The sequence below is a fragment of the Oncorhynchus masou genome, chromosome 8 (genome assembly GCF_036934945.1).
Source record: "Oncorhynchus masou masou isolate Uvic2021 chromosome 8, UVic_Omas_1.1, whole genome shotgun sequence".
Taxonomy (NCBI): Eukaryota; Metazoa; Chordata; class Actinopteri; order Salmoniformes; family Salmonidae; genus Oncorhynchus; species Oncorhynchus masou.
This window is the reverse complement of record NC_088219.1, coordinates 12,882,319-12,910,240: the sequence shown is the minus strand read 5'-3', so window position 1 is coordinate 12,910,240 and position 27,922 is coordinate 12,882,319. Positions and strand designations below refer to the sequence as shown.

The 27,922-nt window shown below is 44.4% G+C and overlaps 2 protein-coding genes across 3 annotated transcripts; one reads left to right on the top strand and one right to left on the bottom strand.

Moving 5' to 3' along the window:
• The first annotated feature begins 48 nt into the window (after positions 1-48).
• On the top strand, positions 49-16,760 carry LOC135544112 (arf-GAP with Rho-GAP domain, ANK repeat and PH domain-containing protein 1-like). 2 transcript variants are annotated; one of them, XM_064971502.1, is made up of 24 exons: positions 49-203; positions 3,936-4,039; positions 4,136-4,179; positions 4,660-5,272; positions 5,453-5,554; positions 6,264-6,395; positions 6,540-6,600; positions 6,741-6,861; positions 6,961-7,121; positions 7,239-7,345; positions 7,578-7,777; positions 7,855-7,940; positions 9,416-9,598; positions 10,289-10,463; positions 10,715-10,783; positions 10,878-11,001; positions 11,128-11,227; positions 11,409-11,604; positions 11,723-11,768; positions 11,907-12,082; positions 12,207-12,416; positions 14,741-14,846; positions 14,942-15,089; positions 15,198-16,760. In XM_064971502.1, exons 2-24 carry the CDS (start codon positions 3,936-3,938, stop codon positions 15,249-15,251), a joined length of 3,318 nt encoding a protein of 1,105 aa, XP_064827574.1. In that variant the 5' UTR covers positions 49-203; the 3' UTR covers positions 15,252-16,760. The 2 variants fall into 2 exon arrangements, with proteins under 2 accessions (XP_064827574.1, XP_064827573.1); XM_064971501.1 differs by having other exon boundaries at positions 3,913-4,039.
• Positions 16,761-18,433: 1,673 nt separating this feature from the next.
• Positions 18,434-27,844, bottom strand: ik (IK cytokine). The gene is made up of 19 exons (XM_064971503.1): positions 27,666-27,844; positions 27,049-27,115; positions 26,708-26,806; positions 26,512-26,571; positions 26,207-26,374; positions 25,994-26,108; positions 25,292-25,362; positions 25,117-25,163; positions 24,855-25,018; positions 24,655-24,766; positions 24,484-24,532; positions 24,157-24,374; positions 23,964-24,037; positions 23,218-23,303; positions 23,028-23,085; positions 22,795-22,883; positions 22,517-22,625; positions 19,796-19,830; positions 18,434-18,688 (listed from the first exon to the last, which is right to left on the bottom strand). Exons 1-19 carry the CDS (start codon positions 27,694-27,696, stop codon positions 18,661-18,663), a joined length of 1,680 nt encoding a protein of 559 aa, XP_064827575.1. The 5' UTR covers positions 27,697-27,844; the 3' UTR covers positions 18,434-18,660.
• Positions 27,845-27,922: the final 78 nt, after the last annotated feature.

Here is a 27,922-nt window from a genome sequence, read left to right as displayed (position 1 = left end):
GTAGCCCTGCCCAGCAGCTGACCTGGCTCAGCCGCTGTAACAGGTAATACAGGTGAGACCGCGCTGTATAGGCTACACACGGTCGTCGTCGACAGAAAGCTAAACAGCCACCACAAACCTCTTCAACATCAGGAGGGTAACCTTTCCAGATCTATTTTGAACGGAACATCGCATTTGAACAAGAACAGAAGAGTAACGACAAGGTAAGATTTTAATTACGCCTACCAAATCATTTATGTAACATTTAATTTAGGATTTTCTAAACACGGTTGAGTTACACAGAAATCTGGCCTTCACCGTCAGTCCTAGTTATGTCACGTGCTCGAAACAATTGCGGTAGCCTACGGTGTTTGTCACCTTTGAACAGAACAGCATGAATGTACCCGTAACTGATCAGAGCTTATAAGCTTTAAACGACTGTAGTTGAGAGCAACATTTCCAACACGAACTATTAACTCATATTCACACAGTTTTCCCCCAACGAATAATCATAACAATATTTTTATGTATTTACAAAACTGGAACGCAAAGTTTTAGTAAGCCATGTGAAATGTTAAAATAAACCGCAACCATAGCCTACCTATAAGCTTTGAGTAGAAAAAGGCAATACAATGACCTTCAGAATCTGTCTCGGTAGGCCTAAACCTCAATCCAAGACATTGTTAAAAGTAATAACGACTTGATAATAGTTGCTGTAACATTTAGGACACATGCACCTACAAATGAGTGGATTCGACTATTTCAGCCACACCCGTTGCTGAAAGGTGTATACAATCGAGCACACAGCCATGCAATCGCCATAGGCAAACATTGGCAGTGGAATGGCCTTACTGAAGAGCTCAGTGTCTTTCAATGTGGCACAATCATAGGATGCCACCTTTCCAACAAGTCAATTCATCAAACTTCTGCCTTGCTAAAGCTGACCTGGTCAACTGTAAGTGCTGTTATTGAGCAGTGGAAACATCTAGAAGCAACAACAGCCTATAAGTGATAGGCCACACAAGCGCACAGAGCGGGACCGCTGAAGTGCGTGAAATCGTCTGTCCTCAACACTCACTACTGAGTTCCAAACAGCCTCTGAAAGCAATGTCAGCAAAATAACTGTTCCTCAGGTGCTTCATGAAATGGGTTTCCATGGCCGAGCAGCCACACACAAGCCTAAGATCACCAATCGCAATGCCAAGTGTCTGCTGGAGTTGTGTAAAGCTCACCGCTATTGGACTCTGGAGCAGTGGAATGCGTTCTCTGGAGGGATCAATCAGGCTTCACCATCTGGTAGTCTGACGGACGTATCTGGGTTTGGCGGATGCCAGGAGAGTGCTACCTGCATAGTGCCAATTGTAAAGTTTGGTGGAGAAGGAATAATGGTCTGGGGCTGTTTGTCATGGTTTGGGCTGGGCCCCTTAGCTCCAGTGAAAGGAAATCTTAAAGCTACAGCATACAATGACATTCTAGACGATTCTGTGCATCCAACTTTGTGGCAACAGTTTGAGGAAGGCCCTTCCCTGTTTCAGCATGACAATACCCCTGTGCACAAAGCAAGGTCAATACAGAAATGGTTTGTTCAGATCTGTGTGGAAGACCTTGACTGGCCTGCACAAAGCCCTTACTTCAACTCCATCGAACACCTTTGGGATGAATTGGAACGCTGACTGTGAGCCAGGCCTAATCGCACAACATCAGTGCCCGACCTCACTAATACTCTTGTGGCTGAATGGAAGCAAGTCCAGGTAGCAATGTTCCAACATCTAGTGGAAAGCAGAAGAGTGGAGGCTGTTATCGCAGCAAAGGGGGATCAACTCCATATTAATGTCCATGACTTTGGAATGAGATGTTCGACGAGTAGGTGCCCATATACTTTTTGTCATGTAGTGTATATAAACGAATGAGGGTCATGTAGTGTATATAAACAAACAAGGGTCATGTACAGTGCATTTGGAAAGTATTCAGACCCCTTTACTTTTTTCACTTTTTAAGTTAGTCTTATTCTAAAATTGATATTTTTTTTATCCCTTGTCAATCTGCACACAATACTCCATAATGACAAAGCAAAAACAGGATTACAAAAAATAACTATCATATCTATATTAATATTCGGACCCTTTACTCAGTACTTTGTTGAAGCACCTTTAGCAGCGATTACAGCTTCAAGTGTTCTTGGGTATGACGCTACAAGCTTGGCACACTTGTATTTGGGGAGTTTCTCCCATTTTTCTCTGCAGATCTTCTAAAGCTCTGGTTATATGGGGAGCGTCGCTGCACAGCTATTTTCCGGTCTCTCCAAAGATGTTCGATCGGGTCCAAGTCTTGGCACTAGTTGGGCCACTCAAGGACATTCAGAGACTTGACCCGAAGCCACTCCTGCGTTGTTTTGGCTGTGTGCTAAGGGTCGTTGTACAGTTGGAAGGGAACCGTTGCCCCAGTCTGAGGTCCTGAGCACTCTGGAGCAGGTATTCATCAAGGATCTCTCTGTACTTTGCTCAGTTCATCTTTCCCTCGATCCTGACTAGTCTCCCAGTCCCTTCCGCTGAAAAACATCCCCATAGCATGATTCTGCTTCACCGTAGGTTGGGTGCCAGGTTTCCGCCAGACGTTGGCATTAAGGCCAAGGATTTCAACCTTAGTTTCATCAGACAAGAGAATCTTGTTTCTGATGGTATGAGAGTCTTTAGGTGTCTTTTGGCAAACTATAAGCAGGCTGTCATGTGCCTTTTACTGAGGAGTGGCTTCCGTCTGGCCACTCTACCACAAAGGCCTAATTGGTGGAGTGCTGCATACATGGTTATACTTTTGGAAGGTTCTTCCATCCCCACAGACAAACTCTGGAGCTCTGTCAGAGTGACCATTGGGTTCTTGGTCGCCTCCCTAACCAAGGCCCTTCTCCCCTGATTGCTCAGTTTGGCCGGGCGGCCAGTTCTAGGAATAGTCTTGGTGGTTCCAAACTTATTCCATTTAATAATGATGAAGGCCACTGGGGACCTTTAATGCTGCAGAACATTTTTAGTACCTTTCCCCAGATCTGTGCCACGACACACTCCTGTCTCGGAGCTCTACGGATAATTCCTTCGACCTCATGGCTTGGTTTTTGCTCTGACATGCAGTGTCAAATGTGGGACCTTATAGACAGGTGTGTGTCCCTTCCCAAATCATGTCCAATCAATTGAATTTACCACAGGTGGACTCCAATCAAGTTGTAGAAACATCTCAAGGATGATCGATGGAAACACGATGTTCCCAAGCTTAATTTTGAGTCCCATAGCAAAGAGTCTGAATACTTATGTAAATAAGGTATTTCTGTTTTTTATTTTAATACATTTGCAAAATTTTCTAAAACTGTTTTCGCTTTGTCATGGGGTATCAATGGTGTAAAGTACTTAAGTAAAAATAAGTTCTACTTAAGTCGTTTCTTGGAGTATCTGTACTTCACTCTTTATATGTTTGACAACTTTTACTTTAATTCACTATGTTTCTAAATCAAATATTGCACTTTTTACTCCATACATTTTCCCTGACACCCAAAGTACTCATTATATTTTGAATGCTTAGCAGGACAGGAACATTTTCAAAGTCACTCACTTATCAAGAGAACACGTGGACATTCATACTGCCTCTGATCTGGCAAACTCACTAAACACAATGCATCTTTTATAAATAATGTCTGAGTGTTGGAGTGTGCCCCTGGCGATCCGGACATCGGACATTTTTATAACAAGGCAAATGGTGCCGTCTTCTTTGCTTAATATAAGTCATTTTAAATGATTTATTACTTTTGATACCCAAGTATATTTAAAACCATATACTTTAACTCAAGTAGTAATTTACTGTCTGACTTTCAATTTTAGTTGAGTAACTATCAAATCTACATGTCTGGGGAAAAAAAACTAATTTCAGACATGTGTTTGTGACCTACAGTAATATATCCTACTGTGAAATAGATGTCTGCCCCCCTCGGTCCAGACATGCCTGTGCCAGTACCTAAACCACGGACTCGCTACAAGCGGGCTGGAGGGAGCCGACAGATCCAGCTCTCTTCTGATCGGTGAGTGATCCCTGTGATGTCCACTTCTTTTACCAAACACCTGATACGTTCTTGGGGATTGTTTTCTAATTCTTTGTTTTTACACTTGTCTTCAAGGGATTTGATACACGATACATCTGACACAGGAATTCATAGCAGAGGTAGGCCCTTGTGCTCATCATGATAAGTTACATATTTTATAATAATAAAGATAGGGATCAGATGAGTTTTGTAAGAACTATGACTGTACTTGTGTAATGACAGGCCATATTTGATTGGCTCAGACACAGTGTGCCAGTGAAACAGCTTACCTTTCAACATCTCACCAATTAACAATATTTTATCATGCTAAACAAGATTTGTTCCGTGCCATTCATTAAAGAGTTACTCAAGGTCAATGAGGTCAAGGAAGTGCATTCTATGTGATACTGAGCTTGAGTCCTAACTTCCAGTAAAGCACCCCTACAGCCAAACATAGCCGCAGTGTACTGTCACAATAGCAACACAAGAAAAACTGGTTTTTACTCCTAAACACAAACGCTTGTGATTCAGTGACAGACTTCTGAAATACTTCCTGCTTTCATTTGTCACCAAACAACACAGCATATTTTACTGTTCACCATTTTATCTTGGGTTCACAGGTATTCCACCCGCAAATGATTTGCTGGCAGAAAAGGAAGACAACCCTGCCATTATCCTAAATAAGCCTGCCATTACCAGCCCAGCGGAGCAGAGTCCAAGCCAGTGTAACTTCCTTCTCTTCAGATCTGATTCTGGAGTGACTCCATCTTACCCAGTACTGGACAGTAATGGACTCTGTCCATCTGTCTGGTTGTCCTTCTCTCCACACAGTCCGGCTGTAGATACTGACCCCTACGTCAGTCTGGCTGTGGATACGGACCCCTACGTCAGTCTGGCTGTGGATACTGACCCCTACGTCAGTCCGGCTGTGGATACTGACCCCTACGTCAGTCCGGCTGTGGATACTGACCCCTACGTCAGTCCGGCTGTGGATACTGACCCCTACGTCAGTCCGGCTGTGGATACTGACCCCTACGTCAGTCCGGCTGTGGATACTGACCCCTACGTCAGTCCGGCTGTGGATACTGACCCCTACGTCAGTCCGGTTGTGGATACTGACCCCTACGTCACTGACGTAGCTGACTGGGAAAAATGCCCTGGATCTGGATCTGAATCGTCCAATGATGACGATGCCGTTACTGAAGAAATAAAGAACCCATCCCACATGAACAAGTGAGTATCAAATAAGAGGTGCAAAAGCATAGGCCACAAAACAGTATAGGCCCTGGCTAAAGGCAGGGAAGATAATGTATGTCAATGTGTGGAACTACATGTAACAAGCTACAGGTCACACGAAACAAATTGGTGGTAGAAATGTTGAATGGCTTTGTCATTCTTCTATGCCTCTTCCAGTGTGGCGTCAGGGCATGTTTGTATTGGTGTTGTCCCCAGCGGGAAACCACCTGTGGAAAAGGAGTCTATGCAGACCAGACCTCTCAAACAGAAGATCCCACGGTACGTCACAGCACCCGTCACAGCAGACAGACAGGAAGTTAACAGATGGCCTTCATGGGGAATTCAATTAGAGTAAAATGATACCTAATCAACTGAGATTTTAACATAGCCACTTACCAATATTGATACAATTTCAATGGGTTTTCAATATTATTACATGGTTTTAAGGGTGTGATAGAATTTAAAACCAATTGAAGTGGTCATTTCGGGTGTGGCTCACTTGGCAGAGTGTGGCACTTGCAACGTCAGGGTTGTGTGTTTAATTCCCACAGTGGGACGGGTATGTAAATGTATGCTCTCACTTACTGTAAGTCTCTGGATAAGAGCGTCTGCTAAATGACTGTAATGTAAAAATGTGTTGCCGGATCAAACATGAAACAGTAGCTATTTGATTTTGAGCGTGATATACTTGTTTGTCTAATCACCTGTGAACTCTACAAGCCCCTTTGTTTACCTATTCAGATCACTGTATTACACGTGCCTATACTTCCTGCTTCCTCCCCACTAAGAATGTTTTCACCTGTGTAGCAGTGCTCTGTGCAAGACATGAAGTGTGTTATGCAATAGGTGTCTTGTAATTTACCCATGAGATACTGTACAATCAGTGGGTCTGTATTAATTGTATAGCATATTTGTTCAAGATAGCTGCCAGTTAATTAAATATTTGTCATGTTTCTTTGAGATAACTTCTTCTCTCTTTTGTCCACAGTGCGGCCACCATCCGTGTCAGCAGGAGAAAACAGGCAGCAGCGAGCGGTGATGCTACCCAGGCAGCAGAGTCCTCTCGTAGGGAGAATGTGGTGTCTCGATCCAGCTGGCTGGATGTATGGAAGGGCCGCAGGTAATGTGGGACACTGGGATACATGTACTGTTGCTATTCAACAACATCTTACTGAAATCACATTCTCTGATATGACATTATTTTCCAGATGTCATTGCCTAATTTCTATGTATTTAAAAATTGAGATACTTTTGGTTCCTGAAGGCACAATGTTCTGTGGGCCACCCTGGATGGACCGTTGGTATCATTTTGGAAGAAACGCACAGTGAGTGAACCACTAGCACCACCATGGTCCAATGGACCCTTTCTTTTGACTAGAACTAAGGCATAACGTTGTTATATCATTATTGTCTCTCCCAGGCTATGCCAGTATCTTACAAAATCCCCTAATTTTCTGGGCCGCAGGGCAAGTTCACAGACCTAGTGTTCCACGTGTCAAGCATCACCAACGTCTGCAAGCAGGACAAAGGACGCTTCTCCCTTTACTTCTGCAAGAAGCACTTTGAGTTCATGGCGCACAACAAAGGTGAGCTGCTGATGGATTTGAACTCCTCTTTCTGGTTCCTACTGTTTTTGTGCTTTGCCCTGTGCCTGAGCATCTCTCCACCCCTCTCCCCGGTCCCAGCGGTGCAGGAGGGCTGGGTGACGTCCCTCCTGGCCTCTCGTGGATGGGACCCCCCAGCCCCTCCGGAGCAGCATGGAGCCCTGACCATGAAGGACCCTCGCAGCAACAGAGTGTACGCTGCCATCTGTGGACACAACCTATGGATCTACAACAACAAAGAGGTGAGGAAGTGAACAGGGCTCTGCTGAGCTCCATCACTATATGATTGTTATGACAGTTCGGGAGGACATCTTGAGTGTATTTTGTGTCATTCAGTTCATGTTATTTGTGCCGTGCAGGACTTCCAGTTGGGGGTTGGGCTGACCTATGTGTCCATGAACGTGGCGTCAGTGAAGCAGACTGGCCGTCATAACTTCAGTCTCATCACACCGTACAAAACCTTCAAGTGAGTGTCTGTCTCTTTCTCTTTCTCTCTCACTGTCTCTGTCTGGTCAGCCACAGCCCACAGTGCTGCTCTCAACCAGCAGAGGACAGTGTAGTTCATCTGTTTTTTGTTAGGATCCCTTCCTAACTTGTGTTATTACACAATTGCTCTTCTATCAGATTATCCCAGTATCTGGCCCGTGTATGTGAGCGCCTTGCTTTACTACTGAGAAACACAGTCTTTGTATTTCTAGTTTCTCCACAGACTCATCGAGGGAGCTGGCTGTGTGGCTGGGGAGTCTGAACCAGGTGATCCTCAGTGCCCTGTCATGCAGCGAGGTGGCCCACCGACTCTGGGCCAACCCATGGAACAAAGTGTGTGCCGACTGTGGCAGTGCCAACCCCGAGTGGGCCTCAGTTAACCTGCTGGTGGTCGTCTGTGAGACCTGTGCAGGTGAGCTGGGACTGTGGTGATACTCAGGATGTGTACGCACTGCTCTATATGACCTGTGTCCCTATTGTTTCTCTAAGGTCAGCATCGCTCTTTGGGCATCCATGTTTCCAAAGTGAGAAGCCTGAAGTTGGACAGTAAAGTGTGGACTGAACCTTTGATTCTGGTGAGATGACCTTCACTGTAACAGTGCTGCAGAAACTATTTAGACTCCTTGAGTTTTCCACATTCTGTTAGTTGCAGCCTTATTCTTCATAAATCTACACACAATAGCCCATAATGACAAAGCAAAAACTTTTGTTTTTTAACCATTTTGCAAGTATCACATTTACATAAGAATTCAGACCTTTTACTCAGTACTTTGTTGAAGCACCTTTGGCAGCAATTACAGCCTTGTCTTCCAGAGATGTTTGATTGGGTTTAAGTCCGGGCTCTGGCTGGGCCACTCAAGGGCATTCAGAGACTTGTCCCAAAGCCACTCCTGTGTTGTCTTGTCTGTGTGCTTAGGGTCGTTGTCCTGTTGGAAGGTGAACCTTCGCCCCAGTTTGAGGTCCTGAGCGCTCTGGAGCAGGTTTTCAGCAAGGATCTCTCTGTACTTTGCTCCGTTCATCTTTCCCTTGATCCTGACTAGTGTCCCAGTTCCTGCCGTTCAAAAACATCCCCACAGCATGATGCTGCCACCACCATGCTTCACCGTAGGGAGGGTGCCAGGTTTCCTCCAGACGTCACGCATTCAGGGCAAAGAGTTCAATCTTGGTTTCATCAGACCAGAGAATCTTATTTTTCATGGTCTGAGTCAATTAGGTGCCTTTTGGCAAACTCCAAGCGGGCTGTCATGTGCCTTTTACTGAGGAATGGCTTTTGTCTGGCCACTCTACCATAAAGGCCTGATTGGTGGAGTGCTGCAGAGATGGTCCTTTTGGAGGTTTCTCCTATCTCCACAAATTAACTCTGGAGCTCTGTCAGTGACCATCGGGTTCCTTCTCCCCCAATTGCTCAGTTTGGGCAGGCTGCCGGATCTAGGAAGAGTCTTGGTGGTTCCAAACTTCTTCCATTTAATAATGATGGAGGCCACTGTGTTATTGGGGTCCTTCAATGCTGCATACATTTGTTGGTACCTTTCCCTAGATCTGTGCCTCGACACAATCCTGTCTCGAAGCTCTACGGACAATTTCTTGGACTTCATGCCTTGGTTTTTGCTCTGACATGCACTGTCAACTGTATGACCTTATAAAGACAGGTGTGTGCCTTTCCAAATCATGTCAAATCAGTTGAATTTACCACAGGTGGACTCCAATCAAGTTGTAGAAACATCTCAAGGATGATCAATGGAAACAGGATGCACCTGACCTCAATTTCAAGTCTCATAGCAAAAGGTCTGAATACTTATGTAAATAATATAAATCTGTTTTGAATTTTATTAACTTTTCAACAATTTATTACTATTTTTTTGCTTTGTCATTATGGGGTATTGTGTGTAATGAGGGGAAAACATATTTAATCAATTTTAGAATAAGGCTGCAACATAACAAAATGTGTTAAAAGGGAAGGTGTCTGAATACTTGTATGTATCACCAAATAAAGAAGTAAAGTCATGTGAAAATAGGCACTGCTAATAACTGTGTTCTCTTTCCTCCATAGCTATTTGTCTATTATGGGAACAAAGCAGCCAATGATGTATGGGGTCACAATGTGCCGGGTGCAGAGCAGATCCTGCCAGACTCCTCTGTGGATCAGAGGGGGGACTTCATCAGGGCCAAGTACACCAAGGGCCGATACAGATTCACCCATCCTCTAGCCTCCAGCCAGAGACTGCTCAACCAGGTCAGCCAACGCCCCAGCCCTAACCACAGCCCCAACCCCAGTCCCAACCCCGGGTCTCATTCCCTGCCCCAGTCTCAGCCAAAAACCCCAGTCCTAACCACAGCCCCAACCCCAGGTCTCAGCCCCAAACCCAGCCTCAGCCCAAATCCTAGCCCCAAACCCAGCCTCAGACCAAATCCTAGCCCCAAACCCAGCCTCAGACCAAATCCTAGCCCCAAACCCAGCCTCAGACCAAATCCCAGCCCCAGGTCTCATTCCCTGCCCCAGTCTCAGCCAAAAACCCCAGTCCTAACCACAGCCCCAACCCCAGGTCTCAGCCCCAAACCCAGCCTCAGACCAAATCCTAGCCCCAAACCCAGCCTCAGACCAAATCCTAGCCCCAAACCCAGCCTCAGACCAAATCCTAGCCCCAAACCCAGCCTCAGACCAAATCCCAGCCCCAATCCCAGCCCCTTTCTCAGACTACACTGCTGCTAATAACCAGCAGAGGACAGTGTAGTTCATCTGATTTTTGTTCAGATCCCTTCCTAACTTGTGTTATTACATGTATGCATCCTATTCTGATTCCTATCAATCCTCAAAGATAGGAAAATACACCTAAACCTCCCAGAGTCTGTACATGACAGACTGTGCTGAATGGTATGTGTTATTGGTTGTTATGGCATCCTCCCCTCACCCTGTGTCCTCCAGAGGCTTTGTGAGGTGGTGTGTGGCCCTAATGTCCCAGAGACCATGTCATTGCTGTGCTCGGGGGCCCGGGTCCTATGCCACTCAGGGGACTCTCAGTGCCCCACACCCATCTCCCTGGCAGAGCGTGCTGGACAGGCCATGCAGGCGGAGCTGCTCAGACACAACGAGTACACAGGTACTAATATCAGGGGTCCTCTAAGATCCACAGATACTGACTTCAGGGGTCCAGGCTCTAAGATCCAAAATATCTGATCTGATTGGTTGAAATTAGTGAAAAAAATTATCTGAATTTGTCTGACTGTGTAATTGCAGCCTAAGATCCACAGCACTGCTGTTGTTTTGTCACTTTCATGATATCAGTCAGTACATCAAAATGTCTGTCTTGTTCATCATGCTTTCAAATATGTTTGTTTTTCTCTTTTACAGATGCCCCTGCCAATGTTCATCAGGTCACAGGGTCTCTGCTGGGCACCTCTGACCCTCCTTCTGCTGCAGGTACCCATATACTATGGGCATATCACAATAGCCTAAAAGCCTATGGTTTGATATCAAAGGCAACTTCTTAATGGGTGTAAACCTGTGTGCGCAGGAGAGGAGGAGCTCCATGGGAAGTTGGAGGAGGACCGCTTCCTGTTCTCCCAGGAGAACGACTCTGCAGCCTGTGATGTTCTGGACCTGAGGGAGGTCATCTCCATTTTCCACCGCTCCAACGGGTACTGCAACCTTATGACGTTAACATTGTGGGAGACATTTCAGATCCAATTTTAAGATTTTATATGTTTTAATACGGTTTATAAGATATATAAGGGGGATTTGTTGATTTCCTCCTCCCCCCACAGATCGACTCACGAGTTTGAAATGGTGACTCTGACGGACGAGTTGGTGTGCAATGCTGACACTGAAGAGGGTCTACTGAATCACCTGCTTCATATTCTCAGGGTAATACAATAACAGCTGTGTGTTTATCAATCTGGGACTATTAAGGACTGTAGGTACAGTGTTCCATACGCTGGATGATAATAGAGACCTTTGTGTCAACTTTCCTGAGCAGAGATTAGGCCTACAGATAACACAGATAGATATAGTAATGTGTGTCAAAACTAATCATATGTTCTACCAGGTGGTGTTGCCTGGGCCCATAGATGAGGAGGAGCTGGACGGGGTGTTTGCTGTGTCCCGGGTGTCTCTGAGGGAGGGAGGAGGCCTGCAGCACACTGAGGTCTGGGCAGTGCTCCGTGGAGGTCAGGTCCTCGTCTATCCTACTGACCAGCAGCGCCACAGAGAGAGGCTAACACTCAACCCTGAGACTCAATACAGTGAGTCGCACCTCATTGTCTGCATGTTTACACAACATGATTTTTCTCTACATGCCTTGTGTAGAGGAGCAGAAGTATCATGATAAGGTAATATGACGGTGTTCTTTTCTGCCCACAGAGATAGATTCCTCTGAGAACACCATAGAGCTGGTCACTGGAGAGAGGTCAGCACCACAGGAACACTTTGTTATAACAAGTTGCATTCCATTGTACTTGATGTCATAGCAATGGTTCCCAAACGTATTTCAGCATCTGTCATTCAAAGGATGGTCTCCAATGCATCTATCTCTTCTTCCTGCTAGAACCATGTCTATGCAGTTTGAACGAGACCACAGCTGTCAGTCCTGGCACAGCCTACTGAAACGGGCAGTGACCACAAAGAGGAAGCAGCGCCCATCACTGTACGAGCTGCCACCCAACGCCATTGGCAATGTGCCCCCTGCCATTGAGAGGTGTATCTCACACATCACACAATATGGTGAGTGACAAGCCATTTGAGACTGGAACAAGTATTGTAGTGATCTGGATAATCAGTTTCCGGCAGGAACATGAATTCTCACAACTGGTTAATTTGCTCTGCTCCTCTTCTGTCTCTCTCCCAGGCCTGAAGGTGGATGGGCTGTACCGGCGCTGTGGCTTGGCCACTAAGGTCAGCAGTCTGGTGGAAGCCCTCAGCAGATCACCTAAAACTGCCACTCTGGAGAAAGATGAACAGGGTCTCCTGGACGCTGCAGGGGCCCTGAAGCAGTATGTCCGCCAGCAGGTGGTGCTCATCCCTCAGACACAAAGGGAACTGTGGGTCAAGGCTGCAGGTACTGTCCTTTGCATCTTAAACAACCCCAGAGAGAATATATTTCCTGGATTCCTCGTGCCCTCTCTTCTTGCTCTCTTCTCAAAACCCATTGGATGAGGTCGGAATTCCCTCCCCTCTGACCTTCTCATTCATATTTTGTATGTTGTATAATATTTATTTTCTTCATTTATTTATTTTTAATTTTTTTTACCAGTTTTATATATATATATATATATAAAATAAATACAGTTGAAGTCAGCAGTTTACATACACCTTAGCCAAATACATTTAAACTCAGTTTTTCACAGTTCCTGACATTTAATCGTAGTAAAAATGCCCTGTTTTCGGTCAGCTAGGATCACCACTTTATTTTTAGAATGTGAAATGTCAGAATAATAGTAGAGAGAATTAATTATTTCAGCTTTCATTTCTTTCATCACATTCCCAGTTGGTCAGAAGTTTACATACTCAATTAGTATTTGGTAGAATTGCCTTTTACATTGTTTAGCTTGGGTCAAACATTTTGGGTAGCCTTCCACAAGCCTTCCACAATAAGTTGGGTGAAATATGGCCCATTCCTCCTGACAGAGCTGGTGTAACTGAGTCAGGTTTGTAGGCCTCCTTGCTCGCACACGCTTTTTCAGTTCTGCCCACCAATTTTATATAGGATTGAGGTCAGGGCTTTGTGATGGCCACTCCAATACCTTGACTTTGTTGTCCTTAAGCCATTTTGCCACAACTTTGGAAGTATGCTTGGGATAATTGTCCATTTGGAAGATCCATTTGTGACCAAGCTTTAACTTCCTGACAGATGTCTTGAGATGTTGCTTCAATATATCCACATAATTTTCCTCCCTCATGGTGCCATCTATTTTGTGAAGTGCACCAGCCCCTTCTGCAGCAAAGCACCCCCACAACATGATTCTGCCACCCCCATGCTTCACAGTTGGGATGGTGTTCTTCGGCTTGCAAGCCTCCCCCTTTTTCCTCCAAACACAACAATGGTCATTATGGCCAAACAGTTCTATTTTTGTTTCATCAGACCAGAGGACATTTCTCCAAAAAGTACAATCTTTGTCCCCATGTGCAATTGCAAACCGTAGTCTGTTTTTTTTTATGGCGGTTTTGGAGCAGTGGCTTCTTTCTTGCTGAGTGGCCTTTCAGGATATGTTGATATAGGACTCATTTTATTGTGGATATAGATACTTTTGTACATGTTTCCTCCAGCGTCTTCACAAGGTCCTTTGCTGCTGTTCTGGGATTGATTAGCACTTTTCGCACCAAAGTACGTTCATCTCTAGGAGACAGAACACGTCTTCTTCCTGAGATGTATGACGGCTGCGTGGTCCCATGGTTTTTATACTTGCGTACAGATGAATGTGGAAATTGCTCCCAAGGATGAACCAGACCTGTGCAGGTCTACAATGTGTTTTCTGAGGTCTTGGCTGATTTCTTTTGATTCCCCCATGATGTCAAGCAAAGAGGCACTGAGTTTGAAGGTAGGCCTTGAAATACATCCACAGTTACACCTCCAATTGACTCAAATTATGTCAATTAGCCTATCAGAAGCTTCTAAAGCCATAACATTTTCTGGAATTTTCCAAGCTGTTTAAAGGCACAGTCAACTTAGTGTGTGTAAATGTGTGACCCACTGGAATTGTGATACAGTGAATTATAAGTGAAATAATCTGTCTGTAAACAATTGTTGGAAAAATGAATTGTGTCATGCACAAAGTTGATGTCCTAACAGACTTGCAAATACAGCTAGCTAGTTTAGCCTACTCAAACAGAGGGATGCTATGTTAGCTAGCAGGCTATGATTATCCAACGCGACACTGGAACTAGTTATCGTGTCCAGAAAGCCTTGTAGTTATCGTGTCCAGAAAGCCTTGTAGTTATCGTGTCCGGAAAGCCTTGTAGTTATCTTGTCCAGAAAGCCTTGTCGTTATCATGTCCAGAAAGCCTTGTAGTTATCATGTCCAGATTATATGCCAAGGTTTTTTGTATTACATTTTGAGGTAATGTTTGAGTCACTCAGACGTATGAACACGCAACATAAGACATGGCAAAACGGGTCGAATTTCAGGAAATTAGCTTCTAAACTGCACTATTTTCTCTCCGCTAACAAGAGGGGTGTGAACAGTTTGGGGTCACGAGGTAGGGGTTTGTTACTATGTCGATTTTAAATTACAATATCTATCCAGATATTTGCCACCTAGGAAATTTGTGTGACCGGATCTTCTCAAATAGTATTGGAGTAGCCCTGATCTAGATTAACAAGTTGTTCAATACAAGCTGTACTTTGAGTAATGGGGTTCTCATTCATTGCCTGTATCACCATAGCCCACACAGAAGAGAACCTTAGACTGGCTACCTACCGCAGACTCCTGAAGAAGCTACCCCCTGACAACAGAATCACACTCAACGCCCTGTGTGGACACTTCTACATGTAAGAACAACACATGATCAATGATTGTAAGATTTTAACAGGGCAACAAAATGATCCTGCATGACTAATGCTCATCGTTGCCAACCTCTTTCTAGAGTTCAGCTGTACAGTGTAGAGAACCGTATGACAGCTCAGAACCTGGCACTGGTGTTTGTCCCAACACTGTTCCAGGAGCTGGCCATGAACACAAACATGGTGCGCCTCACCAGAGAACTCATCATACACCACACACTCATCTTCCTGGTAAGACACTAAACTTCATCTCTTCTGTTGGGTCATGGAACATATGAAGCAGTGGACAGTGTATGAGACTAACCTTTTATGCCTAACACCATGTATTGTATTCTACAGGGTAAAGAACAAGAGTTTGACATGGAGAGTGAAGAACTCATAACAAAATTATAGAAAACACATGTATATATTTGGCTTTGGCTGTCAAAGAAAGCTTCTATAGGAAATATATATTTGGTTACATAGTGCCCCTAGTTACATAGTGTAGTTTTCACAACTTCTTTGAACTACACATTTAGGCCATGGACTGGATTAAACTTCTTTTTTCTGCTATATTAATTTGGGGATTATTGTCATTTAGGTGATGGTAAAATAATAACAAACCAAGCTCAAATTGTATGTTAGTGCCTTCAGAAAGTTCACACCTTTTGACTTTTTCCACATATTGTTGTTGCAGCCAGAATTTAAAATGGATTGAATTGAGATTTGTTGTCCACTTTGACATATATTTTTTTAAATGTGTAAAACATTTAATGCTGAAATGTCTTGAGTCAATAAGTATTCATCCCTTCAGTTATGGCCTAAATATACTGACCAAAAATATAAACACAACCATTTCAAAATAAATCAGTCAATTGAATATAATTCATTAGGCAATAATCTATGGATTTCACATGCCTGGGAATACAGACATACATCTGTTGATCAGATACAGTGCCTTGCGAAAGTATTCGGCCCCCTTGAACTTTGCGACCTTTTGCCACATTTCAGGCTTCAAACATAAAGATATAAAACTGTATTTTTTTGTGAAGAATCAACAACAAGTGGGACACAATCATGAAGTGGAACAACATTTATTGGATATTTCAAACTGTACCTTAAAATAAAGGTAGAGGCGTGGATCAGAAAACCAGTCAGTATCTGGTGTGATCACCATTTGCCTCATGCAGCGCAACACATCTCCTTTGCATAGAGTTGATCAGGCTGTTGATTGTGGCCTGTGGAATGTTGTCCCACTCCTCTTCAATGGTTGTGCAAAGTTTCTGGATATTGAAGGGAACTGGAACACACTGTCATATGTCGATCCAGAGCATCCAAAACATTCTCAATGTGTGACATGTCTGGTGAGGTATGTAGGCCATGGTAGAACTGGGACATTTTCAGCTTCCAGGAATTGTGTACAGATCCTTGTGACATGGTGCCTGCATTATTATGCTGATAACAAGCAGAGTTTTACAGAGAATGCAGACTGTATTTTTTTTTTGAAAGCAAGCCAACACCTGTTCTTAATCAGGACATTAAAGGGGTTTGGGGTCAGCCAGGATGTTCTGGAGAGGCAGCAGCTTGGAGAGCATCCTCACGTTCAATATGACAGTTTGGTATGGTAATCTGAGTAGCAAAAGCAAACTGACCAGAATAGTACACACAGTCAGCAAAGTAATTGGTCGACCACAGGCACACTTGAGCATTCTATTCCACAAGGCAACCAAAAGGAAGACTCTGGCTGTTGGCGACCCCTCCCACCCTCAGGTGGCGACCCCTCCCACCCTCAGTTCAAGAGGCTTCCCTCTGGCTGGCTCTTCAGAATGCCCATGGCCAAGAAGAACATGTTCAAACATTCATTCCTTCCTTTTGCTGTTGGACTACTAAATACAAAATTAAAGGTATCGGAATATGTACTTATCTAATGCAGTTGGGACAGTGGTCATTTTAGTGAATGTATTAATGTCCTCAATGTTGTCAGTGTACAACATGATGGACTGACTGGTTTAAATGTGTATGATGTGAGAATGTGATTATTTTAATGGAAGGTGATGCCAAAGTTTTATTCTATTCTAAACATGAGGTGATGGTGAGGGTTGAATGGCACGACAATGGATCTCGTCACGGTATTTCTACTTTCAAATTGCCATCGATAAAATGCCATTGTGTTCATTATCCGTAGCTTATGCCTGCCCGTACCACAACCCCACCTCCACCATGGGGCACTGGGGTTCACTAAGTTGACATCAGCAAACCGCTCGCCCACACGCCATATGGTCGGTCTACGGTTGTGAGGCCGGTTGGGCATAATTCTTTAAAACGATGTTGGAGGCAGCTTATGGTAGACATGAACATTAAATTCTCTGGCAACAGCTCTGGTGGACATTCCTGAAGTCTGCATGCCCCCTCAAAGCATCTGTGGTGTTGTGACAAAACTGCACATTTTAGTGGCCTTTTTGTCCCCAGCACCTGTGTAATGATCATGCTGTTGAATCAGCTTCTTGGCATGCCACACCTGACAGATGGATTATCTTGACAAAGTAGAAATGCTCACTAACAGGGATGTAAACAAATCTGTGTACAACATTTGAGAATAAGTATTCTGTGCATATGGAACATATTTCAACTCATGAAACATGGGACCAACACTTTTTACATGTTGGGTTTATTTTTGTTCAGTGTAAGTTCAGGAGTACACATGTAGTTAAGTCATAAATTGCATGGACTGTTTAACAATGACTCTCATCTCTGTACCCCACACCCAGATAATCGTAAGGCCCCTCAGTCAAGCAGTGAATTTCATACACAGATTCAAAGGGCACCTATGTATAAAAATGTAAAAAGCAGACAAATCCTTGAGCACGGTGAAGTTATTTACACTTTGGATGGTGTATCAATACTGTCACTACAAAGACACAGGCTTCCTTATAACTCAGATGAAGGAAACCGCTCAGTGATTTCACCATGAGGCCAAATGGTGACTTTTTAAAACGGTTTGCGATTGTAATATTTAAGGACTGGGGAGTTAAGACAAAAAGTAAACTGAATAGAGATAAGCACAAGCAAAATCCTAGAGGAACACTTGGTTCAGTCTGCTTTCCACCAGGCACTGGGAGAGTAACCTTTCAGCAGGACAATAACCTAAAACACAAAGCCAAATCTACACTGGAGTTGCTTACCAAGACAGTGAATGTCCCTGAGTGGCTGAAGTAGTTGACTTAAATCTGCTTGTAAGTTTATGAGAAGACCTGAAAATGGTTGTCTAACAATGATCATCCACCAATTTGACAGCACTTAATGAATAAAAAAAGTCAGGTGTGGAAAGCTCTTTAGAAACTTCCCAGAAAGACTCACAGCTGTAATCGCTGCCAAATCGATTCTAACATGTATTGTCTCAGGTGGTTGAATATTTATCTAATCAAAATGTTTTTGTTTTTTTTAGAAATGTTAGAATTTTTCTTCTACTTTGACAGTATTTTGTGTAGATTGTGAACCCAAAAAATCTACACTGTGTAGATCTACACTAACAAAATGTGAGAAGTCAAGTGTTTGTCGTATGACATTTCTTAGAAATAAAATGTATGACAAAGCAATGAACTTTTTCATTCTTATTTATTGGATGTTACCTAAGAGACATTGACAGTTTGTAAAAGCTGCATAACATTGTGCTCCAATTCTCCTTCATGGTTACATGTCCAAGACAAAAAGATAAAGTAATCATAATACACAATCTAGTATTCCACAAAATACAAACAGGATTTTTAGCATACAATATATTGCAAGATTTAACATGTTCCAAATTATGTAAGATGGGAGAACATTAATACTTTGGCCTCTTCGGTTTCTCCCTGAAATAAAAAGTAAAATTAATATAGAGCAGTGGGAATTTATCATAATTGACAATCTACCATTGATGTTTGAGAATATTTTAGGCAGCATCTTGCATGATGCAGTATTTCTGGAGTGGAGAGATGAGGCAGTTGTACTTGATGTTTTCCTCCTTTTGGAGTGTAAGCAAAATGCAGGTCACTACTGTACAGCACAGTGAGCGGCTCTGACAAGTCTCTCCCACCACCACCTTGCTCTCTGTCCTCTCCCACCACCACCTTGCTCTCTGTCCTCTCCCACCACCACCTTGCTCTCTGTCCTCTCCCACCACCACCTTGCTCTCTGTCCTCTCCCACCACCACCTTGCTCTCTGTCCTCTCCCACCACCACCTTGCCCTCTGTCCTCTCCCACCACCACCTTGCCCTCTGTCCTCTCCCACCACCACCTTGCCCTCTGTCCTCTCCCACCACCACCTTGCCCTCTGTCCTCTCCCACCACCACCTTGCCCTCTGTCCTCTCCCACCACCACCTTGCCCTCTGTCCTCTCCCACCACCACCTTGCCCTCTGTCCTCTCCCACCACCACCTTGCCCTCTGTCCTCTCCCACCACCACCTTGCCCTCTGTCCTCTCCCACCACCACCTTGCCCTCTGTCCTCTCCCACCACCACCTTGCCCTCTGTCCTCTCCCACCACCACCTTGCCCTCTGTCCTCTCCCACCACCACCTTGCCCTCTGTCCTCTCCCACCACCACCTTGCCCTCTGTCCTCTCCCACCACCACCTTGCCCTCTGTCCTCTCCCACCACCACCTTGCCCTCTGTCCTCTCCCACCACCACCTTGCCCTCTGTCCTCTCCCACCACCACCTTGCCCTCTGTCCTCTCCCACCACCACCTTGCCCTCTGTCCTCTCCCACCACCACCTTGCCCTCTGTCCTCTCCCACCACCACCTTGCCCTCTGTCCTCTCCCACCACCACCTTGCCCTCTGTCCTCTCCCACCACCATCTTGCCCTCTGTCCTCTCCCACCACCATCTTGCTCTCTGTCCTCTCCCACCACCATCTTGCCCTCTGTCTGCGCTGAGTCATGTACACTAACTGTAGGATGTCAGAAGGAAATGTACTCACCCATCTGCCTCAGCCTTCTTCCTCTTCTCAATGATCTGTGACGGACAAAACACATGATTAATAAAACAACCTTTCCTGGTTTATGTCTCAGTAGACCCTGATAACTGTCACAACCATGTTAACAGAGCCATTAAACCGTCCACTCACAACCCTGTTAACTTCTCTAGGGTAGGGGGCAGCATTTGGAATTTTGGATGAAAAGCGTGCCCAAATTAAACTGCCTGCATATCCTATGCATATAATTAGTAGATTTGGATAGAAAACTCTAAAGTTCCCAAAAACTGTTAAAATAATGTCTGTGTATACCAGAGCTGATATGGCAGGCGAAAACCTGAGGGAAATCCATCCAGGAAGTGGGAAATCTGAGGTTTGTAGTTTTAAGTGATTGCCCATCCAATTTACTGTCTATGGGGTCAGATTGCACTTCCTAAGGCTTCCACTAGATGTCAAGTCTTCAGAACGTTTCAGGCTTCTACTATGAAAGGGGGGGGATAAGAGCTGTTTGAATCAGGGGTCTGGTTGAAAGCCTTTAGTTAATAAGTCCTGCACGCGGCTGTGAGCACGAGCTCCGTTCCTTTTAATTTCTAAAGACAAAGGAATTGTCCGGTTGGAATATTATTGAAGATTTATGATAAAAACATTGACGTTTCAACAAACTATTGGAACCATTGACTTTTCATCTGGACTTAGTGCCCACGCATTGTGCATTTGGATTACTGGACTATTACTGGACGCAAACAAAAAGGAGGTATTTGGACATAAAGATGAACTTTATCAAACATATGTAGTTTAACATGGAGAACTGGGAGTGCCATCAGATGAAGATAATAATAATAATATATCCCATTTAGCAGACGCTTTTGTCCAAAGCGACTTACAAGTCGGCTGGGGCCACTACTTTTACATATGGGTGGTCCCAGCGGGAATCGAACCCACGACAATCAAAGGTAAGTCATTAATTTAATTGCTATTTCTGACTTGAGCCCTCTCCTTGGCTGGAAAATGGCTGTATGGTGTTCTGTGACTAGGCGCTGACCTATCATAATCGTATGGTGTGCTTACGCAGTAAAGCCTTTTCGAAATCTGACACTGTGGTTGGATTTACAAGACGTTTATCTTTAAAATGGTTTGTATACTTGTATGTATGAGGAATTTTAAATATGGGACTTCTGTTGTTTTGAATTTGACGCCCTGCAATTTCACTGGCTGTCGAGGTGGGATGCTACCGCCCCACTTGTACCAGAGAGGTTAAGAGCCATTAAACCATCCACTCACAAGCCTGTTAACAGAGCCAATAAACCGTCCACTCACAAACCTGTTAACTTCTTGGTAATAGGGGGGCAGTATTGAGTAGCTTGGCTGAATAAGGTGCCCAGAGTAAACTGCCTGCTACTCTGTCCCAGATGCTAATATATGCATATTATTAGTAGTATTGGATAGAAAAAACTGACTGATGTCTGGTGAAAACATGAGAAAAAACCAACCAGGAAGTAGGAAATCTGAGGCATGTAGTTTAACGCAGCCCCTATTGTAGATAGAAAGTGCAACATAACCAATATCCCACTAAGGCTTCCACAAGATGTCAACATTCTTTAGAACTTTGAGGATTCTACTGTGAAGTGGGACCGAATGAGAGGAATGAGTCAGGTGTCAGGCAGATTGCCACAGGCTCTGAGGCGCGGGCACAAGAGTTAGCTCTCGTTTCATACAGGCATTCTCCGGTTGGAACATTATTGAAGTTTTATGATAAAAACATCATAAAGATTGATTCTATACTTAATGTGACAAGTTTCTACGGGCTGTAACGGGACTTTTTGTCCGACGTTCGGCGGGACCTGGATGCGCTTTTGGATTTGTTTACCAAACGCCCTAACAAAAGAAGCTATTTGTACATAAATGATAAACATTATCGAACAAAACAAACATTTACTGTGGAACTGTGATTCCTGGGAGTGCATTCTGATGAAGATCAAAGGTAAGTGAATATTTATAGTGCTATTTTTGACTAATGTCGACCACCCAATATGGCGGATATCTTTTTGGCTGCTTTGTTGACTGAACGCTATACTCAGATTATTGCATGGTTTGCTTTTTCCGTAAAGTTTTTTTGAAATCTGACACAGCGGTTGCATTAAGGAGAAGTATCTCTCTAATTCCATTTATTACAGTTGTATTTTCATCAACATTTATAATGAGTATTTCTGTAAATTGACGTGGCTCTGCACAATCACCGCATGTTTTAGAACTACTGAACGTAACGCGCCAATGTAAAATTTGATTTTCATAAATATGCACTTTATCGAACAAAACATACATGTATTGTGTAACATGACGTCCTATGAGTGTCATCTGATGAAGATCAAAGGTTAGTGATTAATTTTACCTCTGCTTTTTGTGACTCCTCTCTTTAGCTGGAAAAATGGTTGCGTTTTTCTGTGAGTTGGTGGTGACCTAACAATCATTTGTGGTGCTTTCGCAGTAAAGCATTTTTGAAATCAGACACTGTGGCTGGATTAACGAGAAGTATATCTTTAAAATGGTGTAAAATACTTGTATACTTAAGGAATTTTAATTATGAGATTTGTTGTTTTGGATTTGGCGCCCTGCATTTTCACTGGCGAGGTGGGACGCTACCGTCCCACATATCCCAGAGAGGTTGGCAGAGCCATTAAACCGTCCACTCACAACCCTGTTAACAGAGCCATTAAACCATCCACTCACAGCACTGATCTTCTTCCACTGCCTGTCCAGCTCTGCCTTCTCATTGGTCTCCTTGAAGCGGCGAGTCTTCCTCCCCTCAGACATCTTGATGCCATACTGGAAAGCAGCCCTGAAAGGACAAACACAGTTTGTCTGCAATTAATTACTTGGCCCGATGAAAAGCCGTTCATAGAAATGCCAAGGAATCTAATGACGTGTCTATCGCTGTGTGCTATTATGAACATATGAAACAAGGGATTCCAGGTTCATTGTTGAGACAAAGCGCTAAGATAACCTACTTTGGCAGAGCCTCCTTGTTGTTCATGTATTCACTGTATTCATCCTGAGTGTCAAAGTCCCAGCGACCCAGAGGACCCTTCTTGTTACCCTATAGAGGTCAGAGACAGAAACGGAGGTCAAAAGTATGTCAACCACACCACAACTGTCACATGACTAGAAAGACATGATGGCAGACTATCAACCCAAAGGTCTATCTAGGAGGCGTCTAAGGATTAAAAGATGAAGCACCAACCTGGTCCATCTTGGTGTAGTCCACCTCTTCATCACTGTCCACAGCCAAGTCGTCCATACTGAGAACAGAGAGAGAGAGAGAACGCCCATATCACACAGGTACACCCACTACAGCAAATTACCTGGTATATTAAGCCCAGTGTCCACCCTACTTAAGTACAGTGATGTGACGGATGAATCGGGGGACTCACGTAGCTGGGTAACACTCAGCATAGCTGTTGGACATGCCAAAGAAGTCTCCGAGCTTCTCCTCTTTACGGCCACGCGACCCAGCAGTAGCTCGCAGTTAAGGAGGCCAGCGGACAAAACATGTCCCCTCTATCCAGTCTAAATACCGGGAATGAAGACCCATGTCCCCTCTAAATACCGGGAATGAAGACCCATGTCCCCTCTAAATACCGGGAATGAAGACCCATGTCCCCTCTAAATACCGGGAATGAAGACCCATGTCCCCTCTAAATACCGGGAATGAAGACCCATGTCCCCTCTAAATACCGGGAATGAAGACCCATGTCCCCTCTAAATACCGGGAATGAAGACCCAGGTCCCCTCTAAATACCGGGAATGAAGACCCAGGTCCCCTCTAAATACCGGGAATGAAGACCCAGGTCCCCTCTAAATACCGGGAATGAAGACCCATGTCCCCTCTAAATACCGGGAATGAAGACCCATGTCCCCTCTAAATACCGGGAATGAAGACCCATGTCCCCTCTAAATACCGGGAATGAAGACCTATGTCCCCTCTAAATACCGGGAATGAAGACCTATGTCCCCTCTAAATACCGGGAATGAAGACCTATGTCCCCTCTAAATACCGGGAATGAAGACCTATGTCCCCTCTATCCAGTCTAAATACTGGGAATGAAGACATTGTTAAGTCTAGCTATGTAAGCCAAGATAATGTGGCTCTCTGGCCCAAACAGTGAAAAGGATATGTTTCTCCTGGCCACTGGGGAGTTGCTGCAAACTTCTCATTGATCAGCTTGATCTGGTCCTTCACTGATCCTGGACCTGTATGGTCCAAAGAAGATAGACAGGCCAGAGGTCAGAATGTGTAATTGGGTTGAATGGGGATCAATAATACATTTTAAAAAGAGCATGTTATTAGTATGATATGGTTGATGAATTACCTGTCTCAGTCTCCACGGTCTCATCGTCATCTGCTCTGGGCTTCTCAAAGTAGCTGTGGCGTCTCTTTTCTTCCTCCTTGTCTCTTTCTCTCTCCCTCTCCCGCTCCCTCTCTCTGTCCCGCTCCCGGTCCCTCTCTTTCTCCCGGTAGCGCTCCTTCTCCTTGTCCCGGATGGCCTTGGAGGTAGATGGGGCGTAGTCCCCGATGTCATCAAAGATGCTGTTAGGATGGAGAAAGGAATGGTTCAAGTTCAATGGAACAACAGATCTTCAAAGAAACAGAAAGTGTTTAACTGAAAACTGCCTTTATGGAGAGCCACAACACTGACCTTACGTCTGCCTCTGGTCCTGGAACTTTCTTCTCATCAATTTTCACCCCTGTAAGAAGAAACCACTGGAAATCACTTAATTGTGAACTGTAGATAAACAAACGGATGCCATGAAAAAAGGGGTAGGTATCAGTATCCAGTTGTGAACCAATCAAAGTCATTAAGGCCAACCTCCTTTTTCCTTCTTCTTCATCTTCTTGTTGCGGGTCCCTTGTCGCAGGTAGGACAGGATCTGGGTCAGCTTGCTGATGACAATGTCATTGGTGGTGAGAGTTGTCTGAGCCTGAAGAGAGAGAGGTTATGCATACCTCCACATAAACCAGGACTGTAATAGACATTGTATGTTATTGTGGTCTGCAGTGCAGTCGGACCTCCATGGTGGGGCAGTCGGCCTTGCTGCGGATCAGTGTGGTGGGGATGTCGGTGTCTGCGTACTCATCCTCCAGGTCCACTACGTATGCCATACGGCCAGGCAGGAACAGCTCATTCCTTTCAAACTGGCGGCCCTTGAACATGATCCGGTAGATATTCCTTCCTGAGGGTGGAGCAGAGAGACCGTCAACACCACCAACCAACTGGAGTGATTTACCTTTACATGGGCTCAGATTCCAGTAGATAAGGACTATTACTTACCTAGACGTGTCTTGAACTCTATTTTCTCCTCTGGTTCAATCTCTTTCCTGGAGGAAAGAATACAGGTTAATTTCTCTGGAATGAGGACACTGGAGAGCTCGTTCAGGATAAAAAATAACGTTCTATGCTATGAGAAAATAATGATAAAAAGTGGGGAAAATATAAACACACATACTTGACTTCCTTTGTTACTTTTTCAATCATATCTTCCTCCTCCTTCTCCTTGCTGGTGATTTCAGCACGTACCTGCAAGTAGACAAGCATGATATCCATGTCAACTATTTCCTGTAGGTCGACACAGTCCCTTGCTTGTTCCATTATATGGCACAGCAGAGGATGTTTTCTTCACCTCTGGGTCTACACTGCAGGAGTGATAGAACAGGGTGACCTACTTGGTATATTCACTCTTTTCAGCGAGGGAGGGAGCAATGACAGTGTGTCCCATTGGAATTAGCACCCCTTAGCTTCAGCAGACTTCAAACCAGATATCTTCTAGAATATAGATGGCATTCTACAACTACTACATGACTGTTACTGATCATCTGAGCTCAAGCATCTTCAGATTCATTCATTTTATGTTAAAATGCTATTCTTTTACCCCCTTTTTTCTAAAACATGACTCAAGTTTTATTGACAGGTCCAGGTTAAACATGTAGATAGGGGAGACAGTAAGAGGGATAAAGCTCAGGAAGTGAGTGGTGGAAAGGGAATCAAACCACTGCCCTTAGGGGCATTTTGGTCAGGGGGCAGCAGAACTACCACTAGACCAGCTCCCCGGAACATGAAACACTATTCTAATGGCAAAGACCAAGAATCTGGGCGGGCAGCTTCTGTTTATTAATGAACCCTAGCATCATGAAAAGGACAATAGACTGACCTTCTGCAAAAGGGCAAAATCCAACCCTTTCACCAAGTGAGTGTGTTCCATGTCACCACCCAAGAACTTAGACTCTTGGATCATCTGCCGTCTCTTCTCAGCTGCTGAATTATCCCTGTCGACACAATACATCACCATGGACATTCATACAGAACACGTCCATACACCACCACTCCCGGTGGGGAGTAGACAGTAGCATTATGGGAAACTCACGCCTCGGCTGTGGGCCCCACTGCTCTGTAATTGGCTGTTGTGCTGATGAGCTCTGTCTCCTCGTAGTCCTTGTTGACGCCATCACGACGCTCCCGGGCACGGTCTCGGTACTTCTCAGCTAACTCCCGCTCCCTCTCCACTTCTTGCTGACGCAGCTTGGCGTAATAACTTATAGGGGTAGCAGAGGGCAAAGGTCAGTGGGTGACAGCTGAGAGACCTCAGGCAGTGTGACAACAAACATTCCGTTTAATCAAATGACAAGAGACAGTTATTATAGGCTCTGCCACCCTTAATGAAAGAATCACCTTTTCTTCTTCCGTCTACGGGCTGCAGGATCATCCTCTTCGCTGTAGTCCCGGGGCATCCTGTAAAAAAGATAATTCAGTTCTAGAAGTGTTGATTCAAAAGACTGTACTTGGACTTAATCCCCAAATCTGCCATTTCATTAATATATTCGTGATCCAACAGACTACTCTATGACACTGTAAATCCATCACTCACTCATGATGTCTGGAGGATTTGGAGGATGGGGGAGCTGACGAGGGCGTGGCACGAGGGGTCATCAAAAGTTTACGGAAGTCCTCATTTGTCAGCTTGGACCTGAAAAAAAAAAAGTGAGGGGAGGGTTAAGTCGCACAGTATGTGTAGTCTAAGGTAGTCTTGGAAGACTTTCAGACCATTCGTACTCGTCCAAAATGTACGGCGAACCAACCAAAACATCTCAGACATATTCAATAAGTGTCATCACACTGGGTCCTCTGTTCTCATGACCCAAAGGTTGATGTGGTGACCAAATGTGTTGTCATGCAAATACTGTAAACGGCAACAAAAGCCTCACTTACTGAAGTGCTGACCGGTGGTCCTCCACCTCATGCCCATCCGGAGCCAGAGGGTTGGAGAACGACTCCGCTGTAAAATAAAGAAGTTAGTACCTGCGGACGCCATTTTCCCGGGGAGAACTGGCAACTGTGCCAATTGGAGCGCGCTTCACTTCAACTGCATCGAATGAGGTTAACTTGTACTAAATAATTAATACGTGGTTGACGCCACTGCAGTAAAAAAACAATTAGCTAAGAGTTCACAAATGGCTATCAAAATAGACATATTGAGCAGTTATACATATACAATTAGGTAATTGAGAGGTTACTTTTTCTTTGCACGATGGGCAAACAGTGGCTACTCAGACTAGCTACTATTAAATAGCCTGTTAGCTAGCTACCTATCATAGCTTGCTAACTAACAAACACCCCTAGCTAGTTAGTTACGGTTGTCTTTTGAGTCTGGAAATATGAATCCATATAGCTATATACATTGCTAATGCAACGTGTAAACGTAATATTCAGTAACGTTAGCTGCACAGACAAATGGGGAAAGTTATCAGTAGCGAACATCAGCTATCTTTGTTAGTTGGCTAGCTAGCTGACGTTAGCTCACACAATGCCAAATAAATTCAACGTACTCTCTCGTTCTCCTCGTTCTCGTTCCGGCATGTTGAAAGAAGTTGGTCTCACTCAAGTAAAACAAAAAGTTTGCGATCAACTATTGCTAGATTTATAACCTAGCTATGTTGTTGATGGTGATGTGTGCTGTGAAAACGGAAATGACAGTCAACATTCGGTTGGTATGGTCTTGATTTGCAGCGCAAACGTTACGTCAACCTTAAACGTGGAATGTAATTGGGTGAATTCTCGAATTTAGCAAAGCTTCTTGAATGTG